The sequence below is a fragment of the Lepidochelys olivacea genome (genome assembly GCF_965140295.1).
Source record: "Lepidochelys olivacea isolate rLepOli2 genome assembly, chromosome: 27".
Classification (NCBI taxonomy): Eukaryota; Metazoa; Chordata; order Testudines; family Cheloniidae; genus Lepidochelys; species Lepidochelys olivacea.
In genome coordinates, this window is record NC_140437.1 from 12657967 (window position 1) to 12671918 (window position 13952).

Below are 13952 nucleotides of genomic sequence, written 5' to 3' on the forward strand. Positions count from 1 at the left end.
GGGCTCTGTCGTGTCCTAGTGCAGGCAACTTCTTTAGCTGTACGTGGCTGTTACCCGACTAGAACAAGAGGAGATTCAAGAGCCCTCTGCAGCTGCAGCACCAAGCTTTTAAAAACCCAGGAAATTAGGGGTTTTGTTATTAGGAAGCGTGTTTGGTATTGGTGAAAGGTGCCAGACTGACAACCCTGGAGACCCACGTCCCCTCTCCCCAGATCATGGCCCCGCATTGTCCTGCCTTTCCCCGGGAGCTCAGGCCCCGAGCCTCAAAGATGTGGAGGCTCCTAACTCTCCATGGCCCATCCAGTCCCCAGCCTGCTCATCGGTGCTAAGGGGATGATAGCGCTCCTTGTCCAGAGGGCACTGGACTGAGACCAGTGGCTCATTTCACAAGCCATTCCCTCTGGCTGGATTTGAATCAGCAGCCTAGTGGGGAAAAGCTCGGGATTCCGATAGCAAACCCCGAAACCCACCCAGCCCCATAAGGAAGGGGAAGTTCAGGAGAGGGAAAGGCACTAACTACAGCAGCCTAAACCGACCCGGGTTCCCTTCACCCTAACAACGGATTGCTGGAAGCTGCTGTTAACCCTGTAATCAGAGCAGAACAATTTTCCGCACAAACAGAGGGGCAGCCCCAGGCTTCGCTAACTCAGGCCCTCTGAACTCCTGCCTCGTTGGGAGACCCCGGACTGATAGCCACAAGCTAATCTCTGGCATAACTGCCGTGTAATTAGCACGTGTTGCTAATGGGAGGGCGTGAAAGAGTGTTTCACTGCACACACTCATTCAGGTCTGCCTCCCTGAGGGTCATGTGGAGAAGGGAAGTGGTGTCACTATTCCACGGGGAGGGTGGTGAAGCCCTGGAATGGGTTCCCTGGGGAGGTGGTGGAATCTCCATCCTTAGAGGTTTTTAAGGCCCGAGACAAAGCCTTGGCTGGGATGATTTAGTTGGTGTTGGTCCTGCTTTGAGCAGAGGGTTGGACTAGATGATCTCCTGAGGTCTCTTCCAACCCTAATCTTCTATGATTCTATGCCAGGGTGTGAGCGGGGGAGGCTATTGGCGGGAGGGGCAGGGGGTCAGGAGGAAATTTTTCCTAGGGCAGGTTATCCCATAACACCCTGCTGCAGGGGTTTCTTGCACCTCCCTCTGGCCATGGTCAGAGACAGGGCCCTGGGCTAGAGGGGTCCCTGCTCTGATTCAGTCTGGCAGTGCCCGTGTTCCAGCTGCCAGTCCATGGCTTGCTACCCCAGAAGGGTCCACTCACCCCCTTCGCAGCTGCCTAGCCCACCCCAACAACCCCACCACCAGCACCCCCCAGGTGCCCACTCTCTCCTGCTACTGCACCACAATATAGAATCATAGGACTGGAAGGGACCTCGAGAGGTCAGCTAGTCCCATCCCCTGCACTCATGGCTGGACTAAGTATTATCTAGACCATTCCTGACATGTGTTTGTCTAACCTGCTCTTAAAAATTTCCAATGATGGAGATTCCACAACCTCCCTAGGCAATTTATTCCAGTGCTTCACCACCCTGACAGTTTGGAAGTTTTTCCTAATGTCCAACCTAAACCACCCTTGCTGCAATATAAGCCCATTGCTTCTTGTCCTATCCTCAGAGGTTAACGAGAACAATTTTTCTCCCTCTTCCTTATAGCAACCGTTTATGGACGTGAAAACTTATCATGTCCCCTCTAGGTCTTCACTTCTCCAGACTAAACAAACCGAATTTTTTCAATCTTTCCTCATAGGTCTTGTTTTCTAGACCTTTAATCATTTTTGTTGCTCTGCTCTGGACTTTCTCCAATTTGTCTGCATCTTTCCTGACACGTGGTGCCCAGAACCGAACACAAAAGTCCTGCTTACAACACTCCTGCTAATACATCCCAGAATGAGGTCTGCTTGTTTTTGCAACAACATTACACTGTTGACTCATATTTAGTTTGCGATCCACTATGACCCCCAGATCCCTTTCCGCAGTACTCCTTCCTAGGCAGTCATTTCCCAGTTTGTATGTGTGCAATTGACTGTTCCTTCCTAAGTGGAGTACCTGTAATCCTGCTCCCCTCCAAATGCTGACACCCCATCCTGTGAGCCAACCTGCCCCCCACAGCGGCTAATCCCTCCCCAGCTATGGAGTCCACCTCTTATTACTTTGCAGGCCCTGTTGTTAGAGGCTGCCTGCTGTGGGCTTGGATCCATCCAGAGCCTCAGGGGCAGGGGAGCAGCTGGCACTAAGCATGTCGATGTAGGGGGTGACTGCTGTCACATGGCACTGACGGGCTGCTGTGTTCCACCCCTGAACTGCCCACCCGCCTTCTGTTAAGGGATCCCTCTGAATACAGCCTGTCAAGTGCTTTGTGATCCCAGAGGTGCTCTAGGCATTCTCCTTATTCTTTATATTAGTGTCTGAGGGCCCCAACTGAGATTGGGGGTCCCGTTGTGCTAGGCTCCGAACTGACACTGAGTGAGAAAAACAGGCCCTGCCCCTCAAAGCTATTTAGGCGCCAAACTCCCATTATCAATCAATGGGAGTTAGACCCCTAAACAGCTTTGAGGATCTCAGCCTGAGTGACTTGGCCAAGGTTATACAAGGCATCTACATCTAGCGGAGATGGGACTTGAACCCGGAATTATTCTTATGTTACACAAGTTGTATTACTGTGGTGGGCTCTGTGCAAACATAGAACAGATTGACAGTCCCTGCACCAAAGCGTTTATAATTTAAATCTTGAATCCAAGTCAGATCTCCTGAATCCCAGCCCGGTGCCTTATCAACAAAGCCAACCTTCCTCTCCTAACACCCTTGAGGCTTTTTCCGCCTTGCCCTGTCAGGGCTGATTTTGAGGGGCGTTGCCTGCCCTCCATTCCCCCACCGAACAGCCACTTTCCCCAAACAGCGGCCACACGCCCCATTTGGTTTAGCTGCATCTGTTTCCCATCAATGACTGATGGAAAACAGGAGAGAATCAAGATGCAGGAGCCCAATATAAACACGAGCGTACGATGCTAATTGCTGACTCTTGTCCGAGCCTTGGTTCCTTGGTCTCCGGTTTCAGCGGCACCCTGCAGAACTGATTCCTCAGCATAAATCAATCTCCCCCACACGTATCCCACGCTGTCTTCCCTCTCCCCTCCCCAGCACCCCCAAGACTCCTGGGCTCAGAGACTTTAAGGCCAGAAGGGACCGTCATGATCATCTTGTTTGGCCCCCGGCACATTGCAGGCTGCAGAACCTCATCCACCCACTCCTGTAATAAACCTCTGGCTGAGTTCCTGAACTCAAATCACACGAGAAAGACTTCGCTGGAGGTGCAGCAGGCTGGAGGCCAGGGGCTACTTTAAAGGGCTACAGTGCTGTGCTGGGGTAGGGCTGGCTTGGCCTACAGGCCCTGCTGGGCAGAGGAGCTGGGCGATGGGTTGCTCTGAGCTGACTGTCGCAGGGCATAGGCTGCCTGCTCCCCTCCAAGTCCTCTGCTATCCCTGTCCCTAGCCTGGCCCGACAGAGGGGGGCCCTGCGGGTTGGGGAGAGAAGAGCCCTGGGGGCCCCCACCCTGCCCCCATGGCTACAGGGAGGAGCCCCAGCGTCTGAAGTTTATTTTTAACCCGGGGAAGAGGAGTTCCTATAGGGCCTGCAGTCACTGTCTCTTCATCTACGTCCTTTGAATTCATTTCCTCCGCTCTGACCTGCGAGGGCCTCCGACCTCGTTCCTCTCTCCGGGCCTTCGAATCTTCCCCCCCTCTTCAGGGGAGAAAGGTGTCAGAGAGATTAACCCTAATCCTCGGCTCAGCCTCCCCCTCATTTTGAAAGTTATCCATCCGTGTAGTAATCTTTAATTACCTGGGCGATCTCCCGAGGACGTTCGTGGGAGACAGCAATTATCCCGATGAATGACAGGACGCAAAGTGCTCTGCTCGGATTGAATGCTGCCATCATGGCCGCCTTGCTCCCGGAGTCTTGGTTAAACCTGCCCTTTGCTAGCTGCCTGTCTCATGCTGGAACTTAGGGTCCCCGGCGCTGTAGCCTCTGAGCACCTCATGACCTTTAATGCATTTTCCCTCCCACAAACTGGGAGGCAGGGCAGTGGTGTTATCTCCACAGGACAGATGGGGAACTGAGGCACAGAGAAACTAAGGCCTGGATCTGCAAATGGTTTTAGGCGCCTAACTCCCAGTCCCATGGGAGTTGGGCATCTAAATACCTTTGAGGATCTGAGCCTAAGTGACTTGCCCAAGGCCAGACAGGGAGTCTGTGGCAGAGCTGGGATCTGAATCCAGCTTCATTCAAAATAAGCAGTTGGGGAAGGGGCTGTGGTCTTTGAGCCTTTCTTACCAGCGCAGAGCACGGGCATTCAAGTAAGGAGACTAGGGGGTCATGGTGGGGTCACAGGAGGAGACAGGAGGTGGCTAGATCATGGGCTGAGAACTGGGAGGCCATGAACGAAGGGAGAAGAGGAACAAGCCAGATCTCTGTGGGATGACACATCCTGCCCACACCGCTATGAAGCTAGAACAGAAATTATTAGCTGGATGTAGGAATTCCTGCATGAGGTTCTCTGGCTTGTGTTGGGCAGGAGGCCAGACTGACTCCCTTCTGGCCTGAACCTCTATGAATAAAGGCAAAGTGGGGCTGAGGAAGAAGGAGATGTATCTGTTGAGATTTGTACGCACTATCATCTAGCTAAGGTGGCCCCATTGCCATGTTACCTAACCATCTCTAATGTACTGAGCCGCACAACACCGCTGATGCCTGGTACAGATGGAGAACTGAGGCTAAGTGACAGGCCCAAAGTTCTGGGCTTGAACCCAGGTCTCCCTAGTCCTGTGTCCTAACCACTTGGCCACCCTTCCTCTCGAGAAGGCAGCAGCCCATCCAGTGCTCTTGACAATCGAAACCCAGGGTTGTGAGCGCAATCCTTGAGGGGGCCAGTTAGGGATCTGGGGCACAAACTGGGAATTGGTCCTGCTTTGAGCAGGGGGTTGGGCTAGATGACCTCCTGAGGTCCCTTCCAACCCTGATATTCTATGATTCCCACTGAGGAAATGAAACAACCCCATGACAACATATCACACACGTTCCCCAGAGTCCCACCCATGACTACCCAGCCCTACCAACTGCTCATCTCCTCACCAGCCAGGAGAAAAGGTAGGCCCCTGAAGGCCGACCCATTCAGGCTGGCAGGAAGTGAACTCCAAAGGTCCGGAGCTCTCAGGGAGGGCACCTTGTGGACCACCCTTGCTCAGTGACATTTCGTGGTCAGTGGGGTTAAAGGCGGCTGACAAATCTAATGCTCTCAGTCCTTCCTGTTCACCCATTGCTGGGAGATCATCCACCGGAGTTGTCTCTCTCAATAACCAGACTGGCAAGGAGATCTCACGCCAACCTTTTTCCATAAGCTCAACCAGATGTGGAAGACTCGATACAGGGCGGGAGCTGGCAAGATAGTCAGTGCCAAGCAATGAGTACTGGATAGCCGAGGCCTCTCTGACAGGGCTGTATGGCCCTGAAGGAGAGGTGGCTAGTTCACGGGCTTGTGGCATTATGCTGTATTGGCAGGGAGTGGTAGACATGTCTTCCATGGTAGGATGTGCAGTGCCTTGCGGGAGAAGACAATGGTAGCCACAGACTCCCCATTGACCCACGTAGGCGTGTAACTCGGTGGTGACATGAGTCCCAGACCAGTGACTTTATCACAGGCTGATCTTTCCTCTCACGGACGTGCCATTGGACAGAATTTAACAGGCCATAACAGGCCCCTCCTCTTCCCCAGGGTCTGCATCATGTCAATAAACATAACACGGTGACATTCCGTAGTGTCCACTAGGCCTTGGTGTTTGGGCCCAGGACCAATGGGAGTTAGGCACCTTTGAGGCTCCTCGGCCATAGTGAATAGCTCGGAGCTGTCCCAGCCATCTGCCAGGAGGTCCGGGAAAGGGTGGGGCAGCCGGTCAAGCCCCAGCGGCTCCATCTCCATGCAGCTGGAGAGCTTTTCTTTTGGCAGGAAAGCGCGCCGGTTCAGAGGTGCGGAAAGCAGCCGTGTTTAGCTATTTTAGGCAAGGTCCTCAATAATTCAGCAGCATCAGTTCTCGGTGTCGAAGGATCACAGGGAGGATGATGCTAGCGATGAAAGGCAACGGGGTCCCCATGTGGCCCAAAGCAGCTGATCACTATTAGCTTGGCTATTAAGGGAAAACATTGGTGCCTGTGAACAGGGTGTTCCTGGCAGCGACCTCGATCTGTCCCCCCACTGTGCTGGGAGCGCCAAGCCGGGTCAGAGCATCCCGAAAGGTGAGCATGCCAGGGTAACTCCCTGAGCAGGGATATCATGCACCACCCTGCTGGCACTGGCCAGGTATTGCCATTCTCCCCACCATCCTCTCCTGCTGTACCGTGTGCCGTGGTGGTGGTGGGGGGGTAGATCGCTGCCCCTGCTAGTCCTTGAAAGATGCTTCCATCCTCTGCTCTGTGGCTGAGAGCACCCCCAAACACACACCCTGGCACCCCAGGGCGTTGCCATTCGCCAACTCCCATCCTCTCTGGCTCGGTTCAGTCCCAGCCAGCTCGGGGAGCGCTGAGCGGCAGATCATTTGCATTCCTCCGGCCCCTTAGCCCCTCAAGGAGTGGGTGTGGGTGTGTAGGGGGGTGGGGGCATTCCTCTTCTCCTCCTAAATCTGTTAATTTGAGTTTTCCATCCCAGAAGCAGCTCTCTCTTCTCTGCCCACCTCTGCTTTCTTGGCTTCTCCTGCGGCCGCCAATTTCGTGGTCGTAACTGAGCACAGAACGGAGATCAGACCTCCCAAATCTATTTTATTCAGGCCCTGACCCCCATGAGCCCCCCACCCCTACCCCATCACCAGCTTGGCACAAAGATTCTTTCCTGGGTATCTGGTGAGTCTTGCCCACATGCTCAGGGTTCAGCTGATCGCCATATTTGGGGTCGGGAAGGAATTTTCCTCCAGGGCAGATTGGAAGAGGCCCTGGGGGTTTTTCACCTTCCTCTGTAGCATGGAGCACGGGTCACTTGCTGGAGGATTCTCTGCACCTTGAAGTCTTTAAACCACGATTTGTGGACGTCAGTAGCTCAGACATAGGTGAGAGGTTTATTGCAGGAGTGGGTGGGTGAGATTCTGTGGCCTGCGTTGAGCAGGAGGTCAGACTAGATGATCATAATGGTCCCTTCTGATCTTAATATCTATGAACCTGTGCTCTCTCTCCCTCTCACCCATCCCACTCCCCCCCGCCCCCATCACCTCCCTTGCCTTTCTGAGCAAACCAAGGCATCGCAGTTCCCCGTCAGACGCCGGAGTGCACAGCTCCCATTAACCTGGGTTAATTCCTTACATTATTCTGAATTATTGATGGACGCCATTAGACCGGGGAGCTGGACCGGAAAAGCATATCGGCTGAGTGGGCACATTTTCAGTGGCAGCCGGGTAGGTGAGCTGAACAATTACAGCTGAGAATCAAGCAGGCCCCCATGTAATGATGGATGCTGAGGAGATGAATAAATAAATCATGAGACAGCGGTCGGGAGAGGCTGGCGGTGGCAGGGCGGGGGAATGCAGCTGCTTGGGCTAATGCAGGACTCAGGGGTTGAACTTCAACATGAAAGGAGACCTGGTTCCCCCACTTCCCCCAGCAGCCAGTGATGTTTTCTTCTCCACCTCCACAGGCTGAGTTTTGCACTGATGGTCTTTTGCGCCTTGCTGTTGTCGAATCGGTTGCAATAAATGAGGCCGGCCAGTTGGGAGCAAATCAAAGGAAAGGCTTTTCAGGGCAAACTGGAGGAATCCGCAACCGTGGGCAGTCACCCGGGCCAAACGGTGGGGCTGGATTATTAGAGGGCTCCATCATTTAATGACCAGCGACTGCACGATTATTCTGGATGCTGTGATCGAGGGGCGGCAGATGCCACGCTCTGGGATGTAAGGCAATCCCCTGCTGAGGCCCAGAAGGAACGGTCTCACCCAATCCACACCATGGACAGCCTTTCACAACTGGCTAGGCTGCAGAAGACCCATTTTCTCACCCCCTCTCTGAAGCACCAAGTAGTAGCAGCTGCCAGGGGCAGGAGATTGGATTTGATGGGTCGATGGTCTGAGCCAGTGCTTGGCGGTAGGTTAGTGGATCTGAAACGCCTGTGCTACGATCCACTAAGGTGAATCCTGTGGGTTCTGCAGCCATCTGACGCTCCTATGAAAGCCCAAGGGATTCTCACACGTGGAGCAGCGCCGGTGTCAGACCGGATTGCTCCACACTGCCGATATTTCACAAAGAACAGAGGGAAGGGAGCAGGGCTCAGAATCTGGGACAGGAGAGGCGAGGGGCTTGATTCTGCAGGGCCGTCCACCAGCCTTACACTGGCATAGCCCCTGGGCTCCTTATCTACAGAGGTGCAAGCAAGACCAGAATCAAGGCCGAGGGCTCCTTCCAATCAGACACGGACCAAGGCTGTTACCGCAGCTCAGCCAATCCATCGCTCGAGGGATCACAATAGGGGATTGGTCCCTACTGGATCTTTTCAAGTGTTTTCTCATTTTAAATGCCCCCAAATGCCCCCAAGCACTGGAGAGGCTGTCCCACGGCTTGATGGAGCTCACGGCAGCAAGTTCTGCCTCCCAGCTTCCCTTTGCTCCTAGCTACCCCCATTGGGTCACACTCATTCTTCTCCTTTCACCAGCAGCGCCTCTTGAGCACATCTGCTCCCCTGATGACCTTGAGCCCCTCCCTCCTTGAGGCGGGCAGAGTGACCAGCTGACCCATCTGCCACCCCTGGCTCTGAGACGACCCGTATTTTATTCTGGGTTTTTTAAAAAGTGACCTCCAAGTTCTAGCTTTTCTCATCATAGTTTTTTCCTTATTATTTCCATTAAAGAAGCCACTTTAAGTTAGGTGCTGGACAAACACATAGTAAGAGACAATCCGCGCCCTGAAGATTTTACAGTCTAAACAGGCAAGTCAAACAAAGGGCGGGGAAAACTGAGGCACGGAGAGGTGACATGACTTGCCTAAGGGCATGCAGCAGGTCAGTGGCAGAGTTTCTATTTTCCAACCTGCTGCCCTATTATCTAGATCAGCAGTTCTCAACCAGAGGTCCAGGGCTTCCTCGGGGGGGGGAGGGAGGGGCTGCGAGCAGGTCTCAGGGGGGTCACCAAGCAGGGCCTGCATTGGACTTGCTGGAGCCCAGGGCAGAAAGCTGAAGCCCCACCTCAAGGAGCTGAAGCCCGGTAGTCCCTGAGCCCTGCCACCTAGGCTGAAGCCGAAGCCTGAGCAACTTAGCTTCATGGGGGCCCCTGTGGCATGGGGCGCCAGGCAACTGCCCTGCTTGCTACCCCCTAACGCCAGCCCTGGCTTTTATATGCAGAAAACCGGTGGTGTCAGCACTCGTGGGCCGTGGAGTTTTTATAGCATACTGGGAGGGCCTCAGAAAGAAAAAGGGTGAGAACCCCTGAGCTAGATCATGCAGTCCCTCTACCCCCAGCCACTCCTGCCTCTGGATTACTTTGTGACACTGGGGTAGGGGAGAGGGGACACCTCAAGACCCTGTTGATGAGTGATTGGTTGTGTAGCTCAGCTCCCCGGTGTGACAAAGCAGAGAGCAAACCCAGTCCTAGCAGCAGAATGGGAATACACACGCCAGCTATACAAAGACATGTCAAGGTCAGCTGGGCACGTAAAACAGAAACACGTGTATTTATACACACAGCCACCCACGTGCAGATTAATGGACAGACGCTCTAGGGCTGCACCCGAGTTCTGATCCTGCTTTCTCAATACCGCCCTCCGCACACATTCCCGGAGGGAATCACATGATGAGCCTGGAATGGCTCCATCCCGCAGGGGAGAATGCGTCCCAGCCGGAAGGATGCGGGGGAGGGGAGGGGGGGGTTGCAGAAAAATGTCATGTCCCCACTCTGAGGTTGTGAGAGTGGAAACGACTCGAAAGCCCAGAGTGGAGACCGAACATGTGTCTGTGAGGATTAATACCGTCATCTGTGAAAGAGGCTGGGAGCCTGGCTTCCAGCAGGCCACGCGCACAAAGCTGCCGCTGCATGGCAAAGCCAACAGCATGCCCGCCACAAATACAGCTACGGTCCACAGAGACAGCATGCAAACACTTGCACACGGAGCCATCCCCAGGAGTGGTTAACCTGTAGCTCCATAGCACAGACTTGAGCTAAGGGAGGAACATCACTAACCAGCAGCAGTAGTAGGCTGTTACCTTCAGAGAAAAAGCCTCGAAGGGGGGGCACAACACACACTTGTGCAAGTACAGAGCCAGAGTCATGATACACCCATCTGCCCGCACAAACAAGTGTGATCCAAGGACATGTTCACTCCCATTCACATCCACTCAACATTTACTGCATACGCACTCCCTCCATTACCCGGGTGGGAATTATCTTCTTCCAAATCCACATTTCCTTCTGGAATGAAGAGCTGGCATGTCTCCCTGGGACCTGATTCATGCAGCATTTGCTCTGCGTGATTGTAAAGGCGCATCAGCATGGAATCCCTGCTCAGGTAGTTACCCGGTGAGAGACCTAAAGAGAGTTACCAGCATATTCTCGGGGCAGGGTTTGCTCCCTGGTAGAAGCTGCTTTGCAGGGTGCTAACACGCTTCTCCTCCAAGGTCAGACACCGGGGCTGGTATTCAATATCCAGAGTCCTTACTGCCATTCACTCCGAGGGTAAGTGGCATTCATTGATTTTGCAGGAAGGTTGATATTTTTAGCCGGTGTGGGACGACAGGCCATGGAGCATTTTCCTCTAACAAGTCAGATCACCTGCCCACAGCCCCCTCCCAGTCAGCACCCTCTCCTGCACCAGTCCCCTCTCTTCCAAAAATTGTTTTCAGGAGACACTCTCCCCAAGGATCTCTCCTCCACAGGGGAAGCCTTGTCCTCAGGGAGGTCTTCTCCCCCTGCAGCATTTTCAATTTTGCTCTGGGTCAAAATAAGAATTGTGCAACAAACCGTCACGCAGCCCTTCACCACAGCGTTTTGGCTTGTGCGGATTTCGCTGCAAACGGTTGGAACCAGCAGCATTTCGGCACTTTCCTGCCATAGTAAAGATTTGCAGGGCAAACTGCCCTGGTGGTGGAGGATGGCGGGGGGGCTGGTGTTTTTATTTTCTCTGCAAAGCACCGTACACAGCCTTGGCACTACAGAAATAATCGCTCAATCATTTCATCACTTCGTGTGCACTGAGATCACTACCACATATGAAGCATCTGATGGCGACAAAATGCCTTCATCCATCTGTGATCAAACAGCTGGTTTCCTTGTCCTACTGGGGCTACCTTGTTCTCATCCCCTGCTGAATGGTCGGTCTAATTCCACTTTCTTATTATACTGTAAAAGACCCGGGTTGGAGGCTCATTGGAAAACATCCCATTGGGCAGACCGTACAGCTAAGCAAGACAGAGATAATTTCCCAAACGTCTGAGAGAACCAAGCAACTGCCATCAGCCGGTGCAAGCCCAGGGGAAGGGGCTGAGTGGGTGTGGAGAGGAATAGAGACCCCAAGGAAGGAGGGAATGAAACAAATGGCCGGTAGAAGAAAACGCAAAGGGCTGGTATCTCAGAGGAGGGCTCAGGGGGAGAAAGCCCAGAAACCCCTTTGCCGTTTGGATGTGCAAGTTAGTGGGTACATGCAGACGGGGAGCTGGCTTGATCAGACCGCAAGGCCATAGCGGCCTTCTGCAGCTGAGAGGCTTCGGTGACAGTGGTTATCGTGTTTGTGGAGGGTATGGTCTGTTTGTTATATCCCACCTGCTGTGAGGGGGGGAATGGGTTTAAATGATATAAAGGGAGACCAGATACCATAGTAATGGGCGCATTAGAAATTGCAGGTGAGAGCAATTCGCTAGTCTGGAGCAAGCAGATACCTGAGTGAGGACTGTACCAAATGGGATGACAGAGCAAAGGGGATACCCACTTTTTCCTAGGTGCTCTGTGTATTGTAGTCATGAGAAGACAATACGCACCCAGTGATCCCAAGGGCTTTTCCACGCAGCCATCTCACCCCTCTACTGGAACACAACACCCCCCGCCCCCAGCTTTATCCCCAGTGCAGTAGGCAGCAGGCGGTTTTCCCCCCACCTCCAAAGCTCGCTGCAGGGGTGAAATAGAGCACAAGCTACTTACTGTCCAGGCATGGCTCACAGACCGTCTGATTCACCCCACAGGGCTGCGCTACCCCTTCGCCCAGGTTGCAGGCTTTGCAGCACTCCCCGCTGGTGGTGTACCTCTTGGTGAGACACTTCTCCTTCGCAGCCCATGCTGGCCCCTGCCACGGGAGGGAAACAGAATGATCGGGTCAGTCTCTTTGCTGTGCAGGTGGGGTGGGTGAGGAAATAAGTAACCAAATAAATTCAATCCCACCAGCAGGAGGGGTGTCCAGTATGATCAAAACGCCCCAGCCTAAAATGCACTTGATTGGAAACATCTGGGTTTAAGATGAGCTCACCTACCTACTATTATTAACATCAAAGACTTGGGAGAAGAAAGGGATTAAAGAGTGTCGTTCCCCTCCTCCCCCCGCTGCCCCAAATTCCCATTCCCCAATAAAGCCCCCAAAAGCATTAGAGTGAGATCAGCAAGGAGAGCAACCAAGTGTCTGGATTCCGCCCTCCGCCGGCACAGCACATTGTGGGAGGGGGAGGCTGGGTTCTTCTGGGTGCCTATTGCACTCCTTAGTCGCACTCCTATAGAGCCTTTCATCAAAGGATCTCAAAGCACTCTGCAATCGTTAACCACCTAACCCTCCAACCATCCCTGTGACGTCGAACGGATGCAGGGGAATAAAGAGAGACTCAGAGACTTGCCCAAGGTCACTGCGGCCACCCAGTGGGAGAGCTGAAAAGCTAACTGAGTTTTAAACCCTACTATCCCAAACCCTCGCCCAGTTAGGGTGACCAGACGGCAAGTGTGAAAAATCAGGACAGGGAATGGGGGGTAATAGGCACCTGTCTAAGACAAAGCCCCAAAATAGCGGGACTGTCCCTATAAAATCGGAACATCCGGTCACCCTACGCCTAGTGCACCGTGGTTTGCTTGAGCTCCAGGACTGAATTCCGAGGCCTGATAATGGAAGCGCACGCTTTGAAGTGCTTGGTAATTATGGTGCCAAGGGATTCAGCTATATGACTGTCTAATGGAAGCAACGGTATTTGCTTTCTAAATAAATCCTGCCCTGGCGTATGGAAGCAATAACACGCCACAAGTTGCGCGGTTAGGACAGAGCTGCATATGCATCATGTGGGTTTGGTAAACGGCAGATGAGTGAGGCCAACCTTCCTGAGAAGTGGGAGGGCTGGGTGCTTTAACTTCATAAAGTGCTTCTTGCTGTCAAGCACCCTCCTTAGCAACGCGGCATCTGCTTCCCTAGAAGAGACCGAGTGTTGGCAAAGGTTACGTCTTGCAAAGGCTATTATTTTTCCCCGCTGCAATGCTTGTCGGTAGAAGCAGCCAGCCGCTTTGTATGAGCTGTGGTAACAAAAAGAAGAAGGGGAGAATTGGATGGCTCAGGGCATGGTAACGAGATTCAGAGCCTTCCACCAAGGGGAGTTGGGCGCCTAAATACCTTTGAGGCTCTGGGCCCCAGTGCAAAACTAGCCCAGGCAGGGACCAAAAGGTGCTATCTGGCATTCTGCATGAAATGAGCTTGGCAGCATCACGCCACTTTCCATTCTGCACGTCACAAGCCGACCGCCACTGGCACTAACTGCCAACCATGTCTACGGTCTCAACAGAAAGGCCCAGCAATACACGGGACAGAGAGACTGAAATACCTCTCTCCTTGTCCTGAGCAGTGGTCCCGCAGGGCCGTCGACAAACACAGCTATACTTGAACAATGCTCTTGGCTACTGCTGAATGGGAAACATTTCCTGGGGGTGGGGTATTTTCATGAAGCGACCACCAGTGCAACAAAAATAAATCTGCTCACAGCA

The 13952-nt window shown here is 53.3% G+C and overlaps 1 protein-coding gene across 1 annotated transcript in view; it reads right to left on the minus strand.

Annotated features, from left to right (window-relative positions):
* The window catches only part of NGFR (nerve growth factor receptor), a 41914-nt gene that overhangs the window by 20088 nt on the left and 7874 nt on the right, over positions 1-13952 (minus strand). The window contains exon 2 of the mRNA XM_084615872.1: positions 12147-12288. Coding sequence (XP_084471998.1) covers positions 12147-12288 — 142 coding nt within the window. The remainder of the gene's footprint in view (positions 1-12146; positions 12289-13952) is intronic.